We start from the raw sequence: 21,633 nt of genomic DNA, 5'->3' as shown, positions 1-21,633 counted from the left end.
CAAGCAAAAACAGCCTTATTTGAGTTTCCACTCATTTCCAGCTGAGGAGGAACTCAGAAAGAAGTGGGTGATAGCCATTAGAAGGAGTGAGGGGCCGAATTTCAAAATTCTTAGGAACAGCACGCATGTGTGTAGCGCTCATTTTGAGCCGCAGGACATCTACGTTACACCAAAGGGCAAGACGTGGCTGAAGAAAGGTGCGATACCGCGTCGTTTTAGCTGGACTCGGCCAGCCAGGCAGTCTGTGTACAGCAGAGTGAATTCCCGTCTCGGAGATTCTGCTCGTTTGGACGAGGAGGGCGCGATAGGGGAGCAGGCTGTCGGTGTGCTGGAAGAAGAGGGAGACGGGAGCGCGGCTGTGCGGGACCACGACTACGTGACTCGGCCGACTCCCGGTGAGTAGCTAACTACCTAGCTAGCAAGCTAGTAACACTGCTCTATAAAACATTGTACTTTAAACAAGATAAACTAAAGAAGTACAGTGTTATCAGGAAAAAAACATGCATGTAAAGTCTGATTCAGCTAGCATGATAACAGCTGTTCTGTCTAAAATAGACAGAAGCTTGTAGCTAGCTAGCTACGGTCCATTTTATATAGAACAGCTGTTATCAAGCTAGCTGAATCAGACTTTACATGCATGTTTTTTCCTGATAACACTGTACTTCTTTAGTTTATCTTGTTTAAAGTGCAATGTTTTCCTCACCTTTTTCTCTTAATATTAAGATATTCCCTTTTTTCTTACTCTTATAACCTAATTTACATTAGATGGCTACGTTTTTTTATTTGTTTACATTATTTCTTGGCCACTTTATTTCTTCATTTATAGCATCCATTTTAATTTCACTTTAATTAGCTTAATCCTGTACTTCATATGTGTATTTAAAAAAACATGACTTTCCATTCATCCATGCGTGTCCCTCAAGACTGGCACTAGGAACCATCCGTGAAGGCAAGCGGCTGCTAAACAGGTGTGTGTTGGCAGAGTCCATAAAACTCAACAGGGTATCAGACTCTAATAATAACTAGTAAATCTATTTGGGGAAGTTAAGATGGTTTAGCGAACTGCAGTGCTGTAACCGTGAGATAGCTGAACCGTGAGATAGCTGAACCGTGAGATAGCTGAACCGTGAGCTTGGACCTCTAGCTTGTGTGGTTCCTCGCTTTTCTTTAAGGACCGGTAGCACCGAGCCCTAACACGGATCTCCTTCTCTACAACATTGGACACTAAACACACAATATCATAAGACAGGCACTTATAACAGTACACTATATGCTTTATTTAACAATAGAATTAACAAACAGTTTGATAAAGGCTTAAATGATAGAATGTTAAGTGAGCACCGAGCTAAGAAGCTAGCTAGGCAGGCTAGTTAACTTGGCTAACCTAAACTACAGAACTGCATCCATTTACCTTCATAATCAAAAATAAATTGCTCGAAAAAGAACTTGTATCCTTTATCGAGTTTGGCTCGTTTGGTCCTCGACAGCTCCTCGACAGTTCTGGTCACATCATCCTGCCTAAAGCGGGGAAGTTCAGCCAAAGACGAGGAATAATAAAAGCCATCCATTTTCCTAGCGGTGCTGCAAACCGGAAATACGCTTACACATCACCTCGCCCGGAACTTGACCCCTCCTCCTTGCGTGAAAGAGGTCTATCTGGTTTCCATGTTTGGTTAAGCTACTGTTTCTTTAAGACCAACATCATTATTTAAAACCACCAAGCAACACCTTAGCAACAACATAGCAACCACTTAGCTATTTCTGCGTAGACAGACTACAGTAGTGATGTTACTGGTGGTGATGAAGCATGAATTGTTGTATTGCAGTACTTCTTTAGCTGTTTAATTATACTATATTTAAGTATATATACTGTATAAATACATACAATGATTTAATATTCTTTTAATTGTTTTCTTTTTACAGCTCCTCCCACGGTATGGATCATAGGGGACAGCTATATTCGCCGTGGGGAGGAGATGGCGAGGAGCTCACTGGGAGGTGACCTGGGTGTGCAGGCTGAGGTCAGCTGGTTCGGCTGGGGAGGACTGAGGTGGCAGGGTCTCGTCCCGTTCTTCAACCAGTCTCTAAGAGGAAGAACGGCTCCGGATGTGCTGATCATCCACTGTGGAGGGAACGACCTTGGAGGAATGAACGCCCTTCATCTCAGCGCACAGATGAAGGAGGATCTCCGTGATCTCCACCGTCGTTTCCCACACATGAAGATCATGCTGTCGGAGATCACCCCCCGACGTCAGTGGAGGTCCTCCACTCACCCCAAGAGGATTGATGCAGCCCGGAAATGAGTGAACGGCGAAATGGCCGATTTCATGTTGGGAGTGAAGGGGGGTGTTATTCATCACCCAGATATCCTGTTCCACAACCCTCGACTCTTCCTCAGAGACCGGGTTCACCTGTCTCCTTCTGGCAACGAACTCTTTTTAAATGACATCGCAGAATCCCTGAAAACCTTCATCTAATAAAAGTGATTCTGCTGAAATGATCTGGATTCATCTGGATTCATTCAACACTGAGAAACACCAGGAGACTGATGACTTTACAGTGCAGTAAAATCAACAACTCAGAATTAGATGCTAATAAATGTTAAACTTTTATTTTTTATAACATTCAAAGTAGTCTATTTTGTAAACAATAGTAGTTTTTTGTTTGTTTTTGTACATAAAATGAATTGTAAGAAAATAAATACAATAAATACCAAATTATAGAGATTGGGTGGATAACACAGTTCACAGTAGACTTTATCAGCCTAAACATTTCAAATAATTCATTTAAAACAATTCCCAATTCCTTAATTAAACTTATATGTAAGCTTAAACAAATCTATATTTACAATATTCATCACAAGTTTACCCAACTCATTTTATTAGCGCCACCATAAAGAGTTAAGATTCAGGGAGTTTAGAGCGTCTAGGTTTCAATAAATAGAACTAAAGCCCTATCTCGTCCACATTAATAACCAAGACTTACATATCCCCTGTAGAACTACTTAATAATTATGTCTACTTTATAGTAAGTATTCATTAATTACTGTTCAAATTAACATTAACTGCTCAGCTGAAAACCCTTACATGCCACCTAGAGAACTATACATCTAAATCAGTGTACTTGAAAAGTTACTTTATTATCCTCATTATCTTGCATATAATGAGTAAATTACATATAGTAAATTACTGCAGTGTGTAGTACTCTGCTTAACCCCACTGATCGAATAATTGTTTGTGTACACTGATTTAGATCTATAGTTCAGGTGGCATGTAATAGTTTTCAGCTGAGTAGTTAATGTTGATTTGGGCAGTAATTAATGAATAGTTACTATAAAGGAGACATAATTAGTAAGTATTCCTCCAGGAGAAACTGTTTGTAAGTGTAAGTAATTAGTGTTGGGTTAATAGTGAACAGCTATAATCATTAGTTCAGTATTATCTACTCAGTAATTACTCAGAACTCACTGGTAGTTAATAGAAGGGATTTATGTGTTAATGCAGCACTTTTAATTAGTTTCTGCTTAGTTACCTATTAACTATGAAACAGTATTACAAAGTGTTTCCTAGTAATCAGATTAAAGTTACTTGTCCAAGTCATTGTGCTTTACTATTTCTCAATGTCCTTAGTAAAAAGATATAGTAGTGTCCGGATGAAAGGACGAACAAGAAAAACCTTTATGGTTGTCACAAACTCTGCACTCTCTCCACCTCACACACACACACACAAACCCCACACTCTCTCCACCTCACACACAGACACACACAAACCCCACACTCTCTCCACCTCACACACAGACACACACAAACCCCACACTCTCTCCACCTCACACACAGACACACAAACCCCACACTCTCTCCACCTCACACACAGACACACACAAACCCCACACTCTCTCCACCTCACAGATACACACACACAGACACACACACACACACACACACACACTCAGCAAGCCCCAGCATGCACAGTCATCTGAGTTATCCGATTGCACAATTGTGGAAAAACCTTTCAGGGCTTGTTTCTGTTGAACAGTAAAAATCATGAAAAATGAGGAAGTGACTCATCTAACGTCTAAGTCATTCAAATAAGTCACGGGCAACGAGCAGTTTCAATGCTGGGGAAAGTTCTTCCCTCTCATCAACTGATGCATTTCTGTGAAGGATACCTTCAAGATTACACAGCCACTGCTCTTTCCTCGACCTGCTATACCTAAAATTTGCTTTTTAGAACAACAGTTCAATATATTTGAACATTTTACACAAGATGAATTCTGCTGTTCTTTCCTTTTTTCTTTTTGGGTTTCTCATAAGGTAAGCATGCATATGTTTCCTTTTAGAGTGTTCCTGTGTCTTACACTTTATATTTCTGTTTGATTTTAGATTAATTAAATATGTAATTAGTATGTTTACAGTAGTAGTAAGAGTAGTAGTAGTAGTAGTAAAATAATAATAGTTGTAGTAGTAGTGGCATATAGCAGTGATAACAGAGGTAGTAATGATAGAACAGCAGTGGTAAAAGAAGAAATCAAGAGAGTGCCTGTAGTAATTTTAATAGTGTAGTGGTAGAATAGAATGGGGGTATTTAATTAAAATTCAGGACGGTCCAGTTGAAGAAAATTTTGTCAGTCCAAGGTCTGATTCAGGGCTATATATATATATATATATATATATATATATATATATATATATATATATATATATATATATATATATATATATATTTATATATATATATATATATATATATATATATTTATATATATATATATATATTTATTTATATATATATATATATATATATATATAATGTATGTCCAGCTGAAGAAATTTTGTCAGTCCAAGGTCTGATTCAGGGCTATATATATATATATATATATATATATATATATATATAGCCCTGAATCAGACCTTGGACTGACAAAATTTCTTCAGCTGGACATACATTATATATATATATATATATATAAATAAATATATATATATATATATATATATATATATATATATATATATATATATATATATAATGTATTTCTGTGTATGAAACGTCTTACCTGAGGATGTTTGTACTATGATGAAAAAAATATATAATAGTAATAAAATGCCTCTCTGGGCAGATTTTTTGTACATTCCTCCCATTTCTCTCTCGCGCGCTCAGTGTGTCTTTAGTTTCCGCCCGTTCTCGTTTTTCCACCAGTTCTCGGGCACCCTATCTCTTTTTTAAAGGCAGTTTTTCCCGTCGCGTCCCAATTTACTAGCTGAGGGAAAGGGTTTTCACAGATCTGATTGGCAGAGGAGAGCGTTTGGTGATATTACACAACACGTGATTGGTCTGTGCGTTTACTGCACTGCAAAACACACACTGCAGCGACGCGATGCGTTTTCCCACTGTTTTCTATGGAGAGTGGCGAAGCGAGAGGCAAAAAGTGGGGATATTTTCACCTTTATGCAAATGAGAAGCGAGTTTCGCTGGGCGGTAGCCAATCAGCGACACGCGGACAAGGCTTCAGCACCACACACACCACAGGCTGAACTACAGTGTGAGGTCACGGAGGAGAAGCTGATTACAGCTTTTTCAGGCTTTTTTGTGCTTTAAGAAACTCCTTTGTAAGATAACAGAGATGGAGGAGCAGCTCGTCCTGAACTGGATGTTTAGCAGGGTTCACTGGGCGATAAAAAAAGAACAGCATCTTGTTCATACACAGCACTGAACTACAACTCTTCATATTCTTGCTGGTGGCAGATAAACTGCTTGCTCTTTCAGGCGACACGCCCCAAAGCGACGAGAGGAAGGCAGAGAAAGCGTTTGGAAGCGATGCCGCGTCGCTGCAGTGTGAACAAGAAAAGTTCTGCCCCTTTAAATGAACACTGTCAAAATTAAATCCTTCTCTGTAGTTTATCGGTTTGGGTTCAAAACATTGGGTTGGCAAAACACTGCCCATGCAAGCCAAAAACAAAACTTCACATAAAACAGACTTCATTTATTTGAGTTTAAACAAATTGTGGGTTTACAGTGCAATATTAGTAGTGATAGTAGACTTAATAGTGAGAGTAGTAGGGTAATAGTAGTAATCTTTGTAGAAGAATACTGAGAGATGCTGTAGTAGGAGTAATAATGAGGGTAGAAACTGAAGACAAATTAATATTAGTAAAATTAATAGTGATACTTCTTCTTATTAAGCAGTTATTACATTCTTACTAATACATTTCCCTGTTGCTGTCAAGTCTTTATGGCTTTGAGTGATCCAGTGGTCTAAGGCCATCAGCAGCCAGAGTCTGAGAGAAATTGGCCGTGCTCTCTCTGGGTGGATAGATGGTGCTCTCTCTCCTCATCAATCCCAGGGCGATGCCGGTCAACACAGGCATCTGTTAGCTGATGTATCATAGCTGCGTCGCTGCGCTTTCCTCTGAGTGCGCTGGCTATCCGGTGATGCTGCATCAGTGGCTGATTGAAAAAAGAGGAGTGCTAGCCTGCACCTTTGTAGTGTTGGGGGCATTACTGGTGATAGGGGGAAGTCCTTGTGAGTTGGTGAGGTAACTAGCCTTTGGTGAATGGTGGGAACATTTTGATAAAATTAGATGCTAAATGCTATTTTTATAGACAATATTTGTTTGACAATTTATGTGTTTTTATGTCACTTTAGCTCTGGTTTGGCAACCAGACATGAAGAGGGTTCCTGCCAGTCCCAATGGGTTAACAACGACCACTCTGGATGTAGTTTAACATCCAAACAAGGTGAAGATGTCTATGAGGAACTTTGGGTTCAGAACATGGACATTGCCGAAAAAACGTTCAACGTTGACTTTCTAATCCATATGCAAAACGGTATCCTTGATGCGTTTCGCTTTGTCAAGTTTACTCTGCAGGACATTTTGTACCTGCAAGTGGTGACTAACATGCTGAAAGAGGTGAGTGAGATGCCCGGGCAGCCAGATGACCTGAGGGAATTCATTACAGGAAGATACAGAAGCTACAAGAGATTTCTTCAGTCTTGTGAAAGTGACTTCTCACTTGCGGTAAGAACTTTAAATGTTGCAACAATTAAATGTTGCAGTGAAAATGTAATTGTTTTATGTTAATTGCGCACTATGTTATGTTTCATACTGTAGGATACAAAATCCATCCAACCAACACCAGCCATTGAGAAGTACCTGAATTCCTACAAGAATGTGATGAATACTGAAAAAGATACTATTTACTTCACTGTGGCTCTCCTGCCGTGCTCCAGACTCTGGGTCTGGCTGGCTCAAAATCTGAAGATGGAGAAAAATAATGCCTACATCCAGTGGAAAATAGATAATATTGGGGGCCATCCTGAGAAATATCAACCCATTCTGAACAAGTATCTGAACACAACGGAAAAAGCGCAAAAGGCCAACAACATCTTCCGCATGCAAATGCAGAATGAGCATGACTTTTTTTCCACTTCTTGATTGATTTCCTATTAATTGAGAAATATCGGTGGCCATAAGGTTCCTTCTGCCCAATCCAAGTTTACGCATGAGTTTTTGACTTGAAAGCTTCAAATGTGAGTTATAATTATTTCAATATACAGGTTTAAGATTAATATAACTTAATATTAATATATATATATATATATATATATATATATATATATATATATATATATATATATTATATCCTCAAATATTCCTCCTCATTCTTTAAATCAGTGATTCTGAAAGGGCTGCAGAAAATGCTGCAGAAAAAATGTGGATTGCAGTTAGTCAGGTTTGCCCATGTATTATTATCCATTTTGGATATATCTTAAATAATCACAGAGAAACATTGCAAAACCAGAAATTAAGAAAGAAATTAGCCTTTGAAAGTGTGCATGGTAGAATAAGGTGTATGGGGTGGGGGTTGGGAGGAACCGGTGGCACTTACCTCCAACTGAAAAGGTTTAAAAATGCTGCTTTACATTTGTTTTTTGTTTTTTTTAATCTACTAAAGAAGAAAAAAATCTGCAAATCAATTCTAACTTTCATACAGGAACATGGTTTTTAAGTTTCAATATTTTTCAATATGTGGATACTGTTTTTGTGCCAAACCATGGCTACACCTGTTGACATTTTTTATTTTTTCAAACTCATTTGCTCCTAAATTTCCTTCGGGATAAATAAAGTATCTATCTATCTATCTATCTATCTATCTATCTATCTATCTATCTATCTATCTATCTATCTATCTATCTATCTATCTATCTATCTATCTATCTATCTATCTATCTATCTATCTATCATTTGTAGACCTACATTTTGCCTGTACTAACTATAGTTGAAGTGTTGGCATGCCTGAGATGCAGAATTAGTCATATTTAGGAATGAGAGTGAGTGTGTGAAATGGCTACAGGAACCCAATTTCCAAACCCCAGATACAGTTTCCTGCCCCCTTTGCTCATTCCCAGCTGTGAAGCTCATGCAGGTTGCCAGATTGACACACAGTGGCAAGCAACGATGAGTCTTACTCTGTATCCAATCAGTGAATATATATGTTTGCAATGTCCAAAATGCCAGCCTTTACTACTAGTGGGTGTAGGTAAATTACATAGCAGTGGTTAGTGAACCTTACTGAAGCTCAGTGATTACCTGTTCAGCAGAAAAATAGCTAGCTCCTATGTTTTCATGGCTGGAGCACACTGTTTGCATGCTATTATTTGTACCTGGCAACCCTGAGTATCAAAATGGGACTGGGAGAATGGAGGTGGGCAGATTTGAAGGCTAAATCCCAGCATGTTTTCTTAATATGTGATGATACATCCTAATCATGTTATGAGTTACTACATAAAAAATGTAATAATTAATGGTCCTAATTAAGAATGTAGATAATCAGATAAATCATGAAATGTCTTGGGTTCATACAGTCTGTAATCAAGTCAAAATAAAAGTAAATGTAAGTGGAAGAAACAGTGCACTGTTTTATTTGCATGTGTAATACTGTCCCAAAATTTTCTGATTTGGGTCTGAAGAAGGTATAACACAAAAAGAGCCATTTGAACTTAAACTGAGTGGCTACAGGTTTTTATTTAAACAACTGCTGTTGCTGAGGTATTGTCCTGTGCTAAATCTTACTGTGACCATGATTTTTTTTTTGCCAAGACTGAAGACTAAGGCCCCATCCACACGAATCCGGAGATTTTTAAAAACGGAGAGGTTTTTGTCTCCGTTTTGGCCTTTCCGTTCACAGGAAAACAGCATTTTTCGGTCTCTGAAAACGAAGCTTTTAAATTGGGAAATATTGGTGGCTGTAAGGTTAATTCCGCCTAGATTAATATAACATATATATTATAACCTCTTATATTCCTACTCTTTTTTTAATTCAGTGTTTCTGAAACGGGGGCTGCATAAAATGGGGGTAGTTCGTCAGTTTTGCACATTTATTATTATTCGTTTTGAATATCTTAAAAAGTGATGGCCTATTTAAATAATTCCAGAGAAACATTGCCAAACCAGCAATGTTTGTTTTTTATCTTATCCACCACCTTATGTGTATACTCTGTGTGACGACAAGGAGCGGCCATATTTGTTTACTCTATGTTAAATGTCTGGTGCAGTAGTGTACCATTGATTTAGGTTACACCCACAGTGATAATAAACGTCCAGAATAAATAATATAATATACCCAGTTATAGGCTGTCACAGTCATTAAAAGATAAGGAGAAATTAGCTTGAAGTGTTTTTAAGTCTTGAGGAGTTCCATTTAACTTATATCCACCACCTTCCACAGAAGCTGGTAAATTAGCTAGTTAGCTTCTCATTATCTCAGTTTTTACCAAGTTCCATGCAGCTATTTTTATTGTTCACAGTTAAATTTAAATTATTTAACCAAACGCCCATTAAATGGAGGATAAACCGACACCAGAACATCCTAACCCAGAGAAGGGATTTACGGTCCTGAAACTCTGGTAAATAGGGTTGCCGCCCATCCCGTAAAATACGGAATGAATGATTTTTGGGTTTCCATTGACTGTAAGCCATAATCATCAATAATAAAATAAATAAATGCTTAAAACAGATCACTCTGTGTTTAATACATCTATATAATATATGAGTTTCACATTTTGAACTGAATTACTGAAATAAAGTAACTTTTCAAAGATATTCTTATTTTTTGAGATGACCCTTTATAAGCTTATATGACTGACAATAAGTACAAATAGGTAATAGTAATAAATTCTCTCTTCCCAGTTGTTAACTTAAATTAACAAAAGTATATAGTGTTTTGTTGATTAATGTAAAAAGTGTCATTGATGCGATTTTTTTCATTGACTTTTAAGGATAGTCAGCAGAGCTTACAATACACATTTCATATAACTAAAATTAGGCCAACTAAAAACATAAACTGGATTTTAAAGTTGATGAGACCTTGTACATGTGAAAAATAAATGATCTGAACTAAAGATTTCTATGTTGGTGGTGATTGTCTTTAAAACTTAAAAGTTAAATCTAGTGCAGTAAGCCGCCTTGAAATGTTGATGTTTTTTTTCTATTTCTCTATTTGAATAGGTATGACAAATGAACTCTAGTGATAAAGTTGTGAAACAGCTCAGGATTGGCTGGCTGGTAAGATGGTGAAATAATTTATTAGAATATTATAGGCTTGTAGTGTAGGATCTAATGGAGGCTGAGGAGAGAAATTTGTGTGACACGGACATGAATTGGGAAGTTGCTTTTTAAATTAGAATCTTTTAATGTTCTTTAGTATCACTGCTTAATGTCTTCTGAAGCTCATACTTTTTATCATGTTTTACTGCAACAAAAGTCAACCAGAGTTCTCCTTTAATGAGTGAATGTGTTCTGTAATGGTCACATGAAACAGTGTCATTTTGGTGGCAGCACTGAGTTGGGGGAGAAATGATGCAGAGTAGACAGCTGTACATCTGTTATTTCTACATCTCCACCTACAGGAAATGATGTCAGCACTACTTTACAGCACAGACCCTATGAAACGAAATCCTCTTCATTAGAATCAGGCAGAGAAACAGCAGTGTTTTCATACAGACTTTCAGCTGTAAGCCTAACTAAATGAAATATGAATATAGATGTGTACGCAGTTCTCTTCTCACTGATTACAGGTAAGAACCAGATCAAATAAACCAATCAATTAAAAATAATATTATCAGGATGGTTCATTTATAGTGTAATATTGATTACAGTGGGAACGCTGGGAGTGGAAGTGGAGCAAAATGAACTCTACTGGACAAAATTACTGAACAAAAGAGTTGAGATCCAGTGTAAAGTGACGGGGCTACGGACTAGCTATGTCCACTGGTACCATCAGAAAGACGGTGAAGGACTCACACGGATACAGTATGTTAATGAAGCCGGCAATAACTTTGTTCAGAACTCTGAATTCTCTGTGAAGAAAAAAGGTGAAAATTATGATCTGAAACTGACCGCAGTGAAGAAGAGCCATGAAGGAGTTTATTACTGTGCCTGCTGGGATAGCAGCAGCCACAGTGACTCAAACTGCTCACATCCTCTACAATAACTGCAATAACTCTGCCTGTGTGCAACCTGAACACCCTGAACTCTCCACAACAGTTACATATACTATACATACTACATATACTATACATACTACATATACTGTACATACTACATATACTACATATACTATATATACTACGTTGTTCCTCACTTTAAATAAAGGTACTACACTCAGATACAGTGTGACAGAATGTCCATCTTAGAGTTAGAGTTGGGCGGCACGGTGGCTTAGTGGCTAGCACAGTCGCCTCCCAGAACTGGGGTCTTGGGTTCAAGTCCCTATCTGGGTGGAGTTTCCACGTTCTCCTCGTGTCTGTGTGGGTTTCCTCCGGGGCCTCTGGTTTCCTCCCACAGGCCAAAAACATGGAGATCAAGTAAATTGAATACTAAATCTAAATTGCCCAGAAAAATGTAAAACTCTAAATTGACATGGTAAATTGAATACTCTAAATTGATCTGGTGTGTGTGTAAATGTGTGTAAATGTATGCATGACTGTGCCCAGATATGGATTGGCACTCTGTCCTGGGTAAAAGCTGTAGTGCCCGATGCACTACAGTCCTCCAGGTGGACGGTTGTTTTCAGTTGAGAGTACGCTGTGCGCTATTGGCTGCCGCTTCTCACCGGTGTGTGGATGAGTGTTGATGTGTAATGTGCGTGTGTGTAAAAACGTGTAAATTGTAAAACTTCCTTGGGTTTCTAGAAAGGCGCTATATAAGTTGAACTATATTCATTCATTCATTAAAATATTTGTATTCACTGACCACACTACCCTTTCAAAGTTTTGAATGTCTTCTTTCTTCTTCCCAGTCTCTCAAGACAAAAAATGGTACATGGTTTTCAAAGTTTTAATAAAATAAAAAATCTAAAAAGTATGACGTGCAAAAAATTTTTACCCTCCTTTACTCTGAACCCCCTAAATAAAATCCAGTGCCATCACTTGCTTTCATTAGTTAATTTAATCAATTAGTTAGTAGAGTCCAGCTGTTTGTAATTTAGGGCTCTATCATACACCCTGCAAAAGTACCGTTGCTATCTTATACCTCTTTGTTAAAATAGTGCTACAGTTTAGGAATATATTAACGCTGATAGGTGTGGTGGTCTGGAAGTGAGGTGTGTTCAGGTAAATATCTGGTGTGTTTCTATCTTGGTGCACTTCTGACTGATTTAAACCAGGACAACAGTCAAGAGTCATTATTTACAATGCTCACCCAAGCAAAAAATAAACCCATACCATCACTTCTTGACCACAGCAAAAGGAAAACCCTCACACATAGCCTTCAGGAATCTATAAACTATAAAATAAAATATACCTAAAAATGTGCACAGAAACTGTTATTATTATTATTATTAAATTTTATGTTTATGATTAATACATGGACTTAATAATTGTAGCTTAATATAGTAGATTCTGCTGTTTGAGAATTTGACATGCTCATTCTCACTCATTCTCTGTCACATCCTAAAGTTTTGAAAATAAAAAATTTGAAATAGAAAAGCACTTTGACTGAACATAAGTTTGTTTTATTTCACTTCGCCTTCATTAAACTGAAATTCGCTTTTATAATTTTTATATAAAAAAAAACATCAAAGCACTTTGCCACCGTACTCTCGTGGCTCAATTATTCAAAACATTAAAAAAAATGTAAATACACAGATCTATAAAGCTATATGTTACCATTTGTTTCTTTTCACCAGGTCACATTTATTAAAATATAAAATAATTAATTAATGAAAGTCTAGTCCAGCTCTCTCGCTGCTAGAGAATGCGGCGGAACTTGCCTTTGCAGCGCTCCGAACTGATTTCTTCTGCTGAGACAAACAAAAGCTAAGATAAGAACACGCCAAAGTCACCGAGCGACTGGCTGTTAAAGGGAATGACTACTGGCACACTGATTGTTTTTTTTTTCACATTACGCCCGAAACACACCCATGAATAATTAAGAGAATTAGAACATGCCTTTTGCATGCCTTTGGCCTAAATGCAAAGCGCTCGACTTGAGACTGGAAAGGATGTTCACCTTCCAGCAAGACAATGACCCCAATAACGGTGTAATGATTTAGATACAAAAAATATTCATGTGTTAAAATGACCCAGTCAAAGTTCTGACCTAAATCCCACTGAGCTTCTGTGGAGAGACATGAAATTTGCTGTTTACAGAGGCTCTCCATCCAACCTGGCTGAACTTGAGCTTTTAGTAAAGAAGAATGGACAAAAAAGCTCAGTCTCTAGATGCGCAAAGCTGGTAGAGACATACCCCAAAAGACTTGCAGCTGTAATTGCAGAAAAAGGTGGCTCTACTAAGTGTCGATATAGGAGATATAGGAGTAAGGGGGCTGAATACATTTGCATGTCACATTTTTCTAATTTTTTACAGTTATGTGCTACTTTGTGTTGGTCTATCACTTAAAATCTCAAAAAATACAATAAAGTTTGTGGTTGAACAAGTTTAAGGGGTATGAATACTTTTAAAAGCCACTGTACATACCTGCATAGTTTTAGGGGTGCAGAGTTTAGGAGTGAGAGGGACATATCAGAAAAAATAGAATCCTATGATGCTGGTTTGAATCCCAGTCATGCAGCTTGCCATCAGCTGCCAGAGACCTATAAGAGCACAACTGGCCTTGTTCTCTCTGGGTGGGTAGCTGTGAAATTCTATAAAAACTAGTTAGTTAACTAGTGAATTAATCCAGCATGCGCTCTGTATTACTGGTAAGCAATGCATAGCACCTTCATCAGAAAGCAGAGGAGTTAAACACCCATTGCCCCGCCCCCGTAGTGAAAATCATGAATCTGATTTGTTAGATTTTCCTTCGAATTTGCTAACAGACTCATTACTACACAAAATCAGTAGAAGGGTCACGCAGACACAGTACCGCTGTCAGTCAGATATGCATCCTATAGCAACTGCAAAACGCAGACTAATGCTTTAAATTAGTTGCAGTTTTTTTTTTTTTTTTAGTTAATTTATGAAATATATGAAATTTATGAAATTACAATTTACCAGTGGTGTATAATGATGCCCTTCTAACCCTTCAGAGAAGGGGTGACAATACATGCATGTAAATAATTACATAACTTTTAATCAGGAAATATATATCATAGCTATTGTAAGTGTACAAATCTATTTATTTATAAAATAAGCTAAAAATAAAAAAGCAGCAACTAATTCAAAGCATTAGTCTGTGTTTTTCAGTTGATATGGAACTCTTATCTGACTGACAGCGGTTTTAACCAATCAAAACTGTTTTTTAAAATGGCTTCTGCCCCCTTGTGTCTGCGTGGGCCCTTCTCCTGATTTCGAGAAGGGTGTAGTAATGAATCTATTAGCAAAGTCGCAGGACAATCTAACCAATCAGATTCATGATTTTCACTACGGGGGCAGGGCCACGGCTGTGTAACCCCTTCTCACCGATGTGTTGAAGGTGTTACGCATTGATTAGTCATAAACTGAGCTCATGCTGGATTAATTCAATAGTTAGCTAAGTATGATGGAATTGGGCCTGTAAATGAGACAAATATTGTGTCACATCATATTAAAAGGCCTTTTTAAAGGCTCTCCTTCAATGTGAAACTAAATCACAATAATAGGCCGCATGACTGGTGAGTTTTTGTGTGTACTTAATGTTTTGGCTGCCCTGGTGTACTGTAGACATACAAATGAGTGATCTATGTTGAACGGTTGTACTTGTAGGAAAATTAAGCATTGATTGTTGAGTCTATTGTATACTTTTGTAGTTTGTAGCTGTATTTGTGGGCTGTTGATGTGTATTAAGTTAATATAACTAAGTCAAGACAGAGAATATGTAGTTATTGTAATATTTATCTATGTGTTGGTCGGCCGGCGGCGGGGTGGGGGGTTATGGAGGGGTGGTTGCAGAAGTGGTACACACTATATTCACTGCACGCCACTGCAATTTACAATATCTATAATATATGTTTCTTGATTAAATATGATGTAATGATTTACATGCACTTATTGTCACCCCTACTCTGAAGGGTTAAAGGGCTTTACTGCACACCACTGGTTAAAACAGACAAAAGTGAAGAAGGCAGCACATTTAACCCATAACTGAAAGAACAGACCCACCCACAGGAAATGACATCAGCTCTACTCTACAGCACAGCTCCTCTGAAAATAAAAAATAGACTTTAAGCTAATCTAATAAAAGATGAATGCAGCTGTGTTTGTAGTTCTCTTCTCACTGATCACAGGTAAGAACCAGATCTATTTTTCCTAATAAAACCAGTTCACCAATAATTGACCAGTTCATTTACAGTGTAATGTTGATTACAGTGGGAACTCTGGGACAGACTGTGGAGCAAACTCAGCTCTCCTGGACGAAGCAGGTGGGCAAAAGAGTTTCTATCAGCTGTAAAGTGACTGAACTTCAGAGCTTCAACTATGTTCACTGGTACCAGCAGAAAGACGGTGAAGCTCTCACAGGAATACTGCATGTTAATGCTGCAGGAACGAGTCCTGTTTACAACCCTGACCATCCTGAAGCAGAACACTTCTCTGTGAGGCTCGAGGGAGTTACGTATGTTCTGAAAGTGAGCGCAGTGCAGATGATCCACACAGGTGTTTATTACTGTGCCTGCTGGGATAGAAGCAGCCACAGTGACTTAAAGACTGCATATCCTGTACATTAACCTTGACAGAGTGAAAGAGTTACATACATTCAGTTTAAACAAATACATTGATTTTTACATTGATATTGATATGGAGGGAGTTATGGGTGTTTGTTTAGATAAATTTAAGATGTGTTAGCAGTTCCACTGGTGGAGCGTTAATCAACCTCGTGATGTTGTGGTGGAGGGTGAATAAGGGTCTCCACCAGTGGGTGGGAAAACTACTGTTTGTGAGCAATACTTTTTCTAAAGTCTCTTTCCTTGCTCAGATAATGTTGAAAAATGTAAAAATATATATATATAAAAACGTGATATACATACACGTCAATTTGCACTTTATTAATATAATCAAACATTATTTGTATAGACTGTACACTACGCTATTATTGCCAAAAGTATCTACTCACCTGCCTTGTGTTTGCTGATGTGAGGTTTGGATGGATCTGCTCGGCCATGGAAAACCATTCCATGAAGCTCTTTACACTCTTTACACTGCTGTTCTTGAGCTAATCTGAAGGCCACGTGAAACACTAATAAAATAAACACAGAACATCAGTTTTAAATAGGGCTGTCACTGATCAACCCAACTCAAGGTCACATTTGCATTACTACAGGGTCATCTAAAAAAATGAGAATATCTTTATTTCAGTAATTTAGTTCAAAATGTAAAACTCATATATTATATAGATGTATTACACACAGAGTGATCTATTTTAAGCGTTTATTTCTTCTATTGTTGATGATTTTGGCTTACAGCCAATAAAAACTCAAAAATGGGGAGAACTGAGGTGAGTACATTTTATTACGTTTTACTACACCAACAGTCCATTTTACATCAGAGTTTTTCTTTAATGAGTGAATGTGTTCTGTTATGGTCACATGAAACAGTGTCATTTTGGTGGCAGCACTGAGTTGGGGAGAAATGATGCAGACTAGACAGCTGTACATCTGTTATTTCTACATCTCCACCTACAGGAAATGATATCAGCACTACTTTACAGCACAGACCCTATGAAACGAAATCCTCTTCATTAGAATCAGGCAGAGAAACAGCAGTGTTTTCATACAGACTTTCAGCTTTAACTAAATGAAATATGAATATAGATGTGTACGCAGTTCTCTTCTCACTGATTACAGGTAAGAACCAGATCAAATAAACCAATCAATTAAAAATAATATTATCAGGATGGTTCATTTATAGTGTAATATTGATTACAGTGGGAACGCTGGGAGTGGAAGTGGAGCAGAATGAACTCTCCTGGACAAAATTACTGAACAAAAGAGTTGAGATCCAGTGTAAAGTGACGGGGCTACAGACTAGCTATGTCCACTGGTACCATCAGAAAGACGGTGAAGGACTCACACGGATACAGTATGTTAATGAAGCCGGCAATAACTTTGTTCAGAACTCTGAATTCTCTGTGAAGAAAAAAGGTGAAAATTATGATCTGAAGTTGAATGAAGTGAAGAAGAGCCATGAAGGAGTTTATTACTGTGCCTGCTGGGATAGCAGTAGCCACAGTGACTCAAACTGCTCACATCCTCTACAATAACTGCAATAACTCTGCCTGTGTTATACAAACGTGATATACATATGTCACTGATCAACCCAACTCAATCCAAGTCTCTTAATATTAAGTATCAGCCGATACTGACCGAAACAGATCTTGGTGTTTGTATAAGTACAATCATGGCCAAAAAAGTGTTGGCACCCCTGAGATTTTTGCAGAAAATTAAGTAGTTCTCCCAGAAAATGATTGCAATTACACGTTTGGTTCTACACATGTTTATTATGTTTATTCCCTTTATGTGTATTGGAATTGGATTTTTTCCACAATTGTGGGTATATAACTTTGATTCAAGCATGTGATGCTCATTACCTTTGGCAAGTAACGTGTAGGCAATATAATAATCACACCTGAAACCAGAGAGAAGTTGACTTAATCTTTGCAGCGTGTGTCTGCGTGTGCCAAACTAAGCATGAAAACCGAAAGAGGAGAAAACAGCTCATTTAGTTTACAACCCATGTCACTGTAGCTAATCTCCTTGGACCTGGATGGAAGAGAAAAACAAAGGTAAAAGTTTGCAATGCAGGATTGGTAAATGGTGGATAAGCAGCCCCAATCAAGTTCCAAAGAAATTCAAGCTGTCCTGCAGGTGCAGGGTGCACTCGGGCCAGCACAAACTATCCATGGATAATTGAATGAAATAAAACAATATGGCAGCAGACCCTCTGGGAAAAGGCATTGTGGACAGATGAGACCAGGCTAGAGCTTTTTTATAAAGCACCAAAACGGTTTACCATTTACCAAAAACAGAATGAGACCTACAAAGAACAAAAAAAAAAAAAAGTAGCTACAGTCAAATATGGTGGAGGTTCCAAGATGTTTTATGGTTGTTGTGCTGCTTCTGCCACTAGTTGCTTTGACTGTGTGCAAGGCTGGAGAGTTCTAAAATGGCCAGCAATAAGTCTAGATCTAAATACCATTGAAAATCTGTAAAGAAATCTTAAAAGCTGTTGGGGGAAGGCCCTTATAAACAAAGAAGAGTGGTACCAAAATCAAGTTTAGAGGTGTAAGATGCTTGTTGATGGTTATAGGAAGCGATTGATTGCAGTTATTTTTTCTCAATGCAACCAAATATTAAGTTGAGTTTGCCAAAAATATTTGTAGTTTTGCGTGAAATTATTTAAATTTTGGCTTTTTTTCTCTGGTTTATGTTTATCCAATACACACAAAGGTAATAAACATGTATATAACAAAACGTTTAATTGCAATAATTTTCTGGAAGAAATATTAAATTTTCTGGAAAAAATTCAGGGGCGTCAACACTTTCTACCATGACTGTAATACAGTTAGTTTGTCAAGTTTGGAGCAGCGAGAGGACGCAGAAGCGGAAGCAAATACGAGTATATTTATTAACATATTAAGAACACAAACAATAAGCCAAAAACATAAACAACAAAGAAACACTACAAAAGGAAATAAACGCAACCTGAACTGATGCAAACACGTACAAGAATAGACAAAGGAAATAGCAAACACAGGGCTATAAGTAAACACACAAGGCAGGAAAGGAAACAGGGAACACCTGGGGAAAGGTAACGAGGGGGCGGAGCTAAAGATGAAACAGGTGAAAGCACTAGACGGGGACGGAGACATGGGCTGCATCCAGAAACTTTTGCTACTCCTCCTCTCCTACTCCTACTTTCCTACTCCTCCTCTCCTTCCCCGGAAGAAGATGGAGGAATCGAGGAGAGGAGGAGGAGAGGAGAAGGAATGGAGGGAAGAAGCTGTAATTGGGGAAATGGGACAGCTGATTCCTTTTAAATGGGATGTTGACTACCAGTGAACTGAGCCACTTTCACAACGTCACTATCACACACAGTTAAAAATTCAGATATTACAATAAAATCCTGCTTACTCCGGAGTAGGATGTTTTAATGTATCCTCTGTTGGAAGCCTCCTACAGGAGAATTTTAAGCTGCTTCTTTCGTCTCCTACGGTATTCGGACAGGCGGTAAGATGGAGTCACGAAATCAGTTTCCGTGTCACGGAGGAGGATTGGTAGGAAAAAGGAGACACTTTTGGGGTTTCTGGACGCAGCCACGGAAGAGCACACAGCAGAGCACATGAATGCAGAGACAGAACAGAACAAACAACTGAAGTTTAACGCTGAAGTAAAATCACATTATATTTTAGTCACAGTTCATATAATAAAATATTAATCACCCTCTTGATTTGTGGAGGAGGGTGAATAAGGGTCTCTGCTGGTGGGATATCATTTTAAGAGACAAAAATGATTCAATCTGATCTGGTCTTTAATTTCTTAGTCTGCTCAAATAATATTGAAAATATAAAAACTTATTTTCCAATAAAAACACATAGGCTACTTGTCAATTTGCACAGGATTAATATAACCTGAGGTTATCACTTTTATACTGTTATGGCCAATTAAAACAGTGGCATATTGGTGGCAGTGCTGTGTTAGGAGAGAATTTACAGAGGGCAGCAAATTTCACACAACATGCACTACTGTTACTGCAGCTCCACCCACAGGAAATGACATCAGCACTATTCTACAGCCCAGCCCCTTTGAAACTGCATTGTTCTTGAGAAACCAGCAGATAATCAGAAGTATTTTCAAGCAGATTTTAAGGTGAACTGAATGAAAGATGAAAATAGCTGTGTGTGTGGTTCTCTTCTCACTGTTCACAGGTAAGCACCAGATTGATTTGAGTGAATACACTGTACATTTATATTAAAATGATTTATTTACTGTGTAATGTTGATTACAGTGGGAACTCTGGGACTGACAGTGGAGCAAATTGAACTCTCCTGGACAAAACAGCAGGGCAAAAGAGTTTTTATAAACTGTAAAGTGGGTGGACTAGGTGATAGCAACTATGTCCACTGGTACCATCAGAAAGATGGAGAAGCTCTGAAAAGAATCCTGTACGTTAATAAAGCCGGCAGCAGCACCACTCCTGATCCCAACTATCCTGAAGCTAAAGACTTCTCCGTGGCTCTAGACAAGGGTGATTATGTTCTGAGAGTGAACGCAGTGAAGAAGAGTAATGAAGGGGTTTATTACTGTGCCTGCTGGGATGGCAGCCACAGTGACTCAAACTGCTCACATCCTCTACAATAACTCCACCAGTGTGTACAACCTGATTCCTGTTTCACAACCAGTGATGTCAGTAAGGCATTACTTAGTAACACGTTACTCTAATCTGACCCTTTTTTTCAGTAACGAGTAATCTAACGCGTTACTATTTCCAATCCAGTAATCAGATTAAAGTTACTTTTTTAAGTCACTGTGCGTTACTCTCTCTCTCTCTCTCCACCTCATCTCCTCCACAAACACACACACACACACACACACCGCTCCCTTACCCATTCCCCCTCCGCTCTTCCCCAATCACACGCGTCTCGCTTTCTCCCCTGTCTCTCTCTCGCGCTCGGCGTGTCTTTAGTTTCCTCCCGTTTTCGTTTTTCGCCAGTTCTCAGGCTCCCTATCTCTTTATAAAGACTTTTTTTTGAGGCCACGTCCCAATTCACTAGCCAGGGCAGCGGTCTGCCACAAATTTGATTGGCAGAGGAGAGCGTTTAAAGATTTTACACCACACATGATTGGAAGTTCACTGTGGCGCAGAGCACACATACCGTAAAGACAAGAAAAGTTCCGGTGCTTTAAATGAACACTGTCAGAATTAAATCCTTCTCAGTAGTTGGGTCCGGTATGGGTCCGTATTGGACAACGTCTAGGTCCGGACCCGGACCGCAGTCCGCATATATGTGATCCCTGGTCTAGACCATATACACGGTTCTGTTTTATAAAACCACTCCTTGCTGCCCTGCAGAGAACAACAAGTTCAATGTTCAGTTTTACAGTGTTAAATATGTCAGGTCAAGAAAGACTTTCTTTATTTTATATATTTTTTTTATAAAAACAAGTATTTATGTTTAGTAAAATCAAGAAAGACCATATTTTGTTTTTTATAAAAAAAA

At 38.2% G+C, this 21,633-nt stretch overlaps 1 protein-coding gene and 1 gene segment (V, D, J or C); both read left to right on the top strand.

Annotated features, from left to right (window-relative positions):
• The window catches only part of LOC111194233 (T cell receptor gamma variable 2-like), a 39,841-nt gene extending 19,068 nt beyond the window's left edge, over positions 1-20,773 (top strand). The window contains 1 exon segment of the V gene segment in view: positions 20,421-20,773. Coding sequence covers positions 20,421-20,773 — 353 coding nt within the window.
• LOC111194306 (uncharacterized) lies at positions 4,102-7,587 on the top strand. Its single transcript, XM_022678012.2, has 3 exons — positions 4,102-4,313; positions 6,647-7,019; positions 7,113-7,587. The coding sequence occupies exons 1-3, from the start codon at positions 4,267-4,269 to the stop codon at positions 7,434-7,436; spliced, it is 744 nt and encodes a 247-aa protein (XP_022533733.2). The 5' UTR covers positions 4,102-4,266; the 3' UTR covers positions 7,437-7,587.
• Positions 20,774-21,633: the final 860 nt, after the last annotated feature.

This window comes from Astyanax mexicanus, chromosome 8 (assembly GCF_023375975.1).
Source record: "Astyanax mexicanus isolate ESR-SI-001 chromosome 8, AstMex3_surface, whole genome shotgun sequence".
In the NCBI taxonomy this organism is placed as follows: domain Eukaryota; kingdom Metazoa; phylum Chordata; class Actinopteri; order Characiformes; family Acestrorhamphidae; genus Astyanax; species Astyanax mexicanus.
This window is presented reverse-complemented; position numbering and strand designations above follow the sequence as displayed.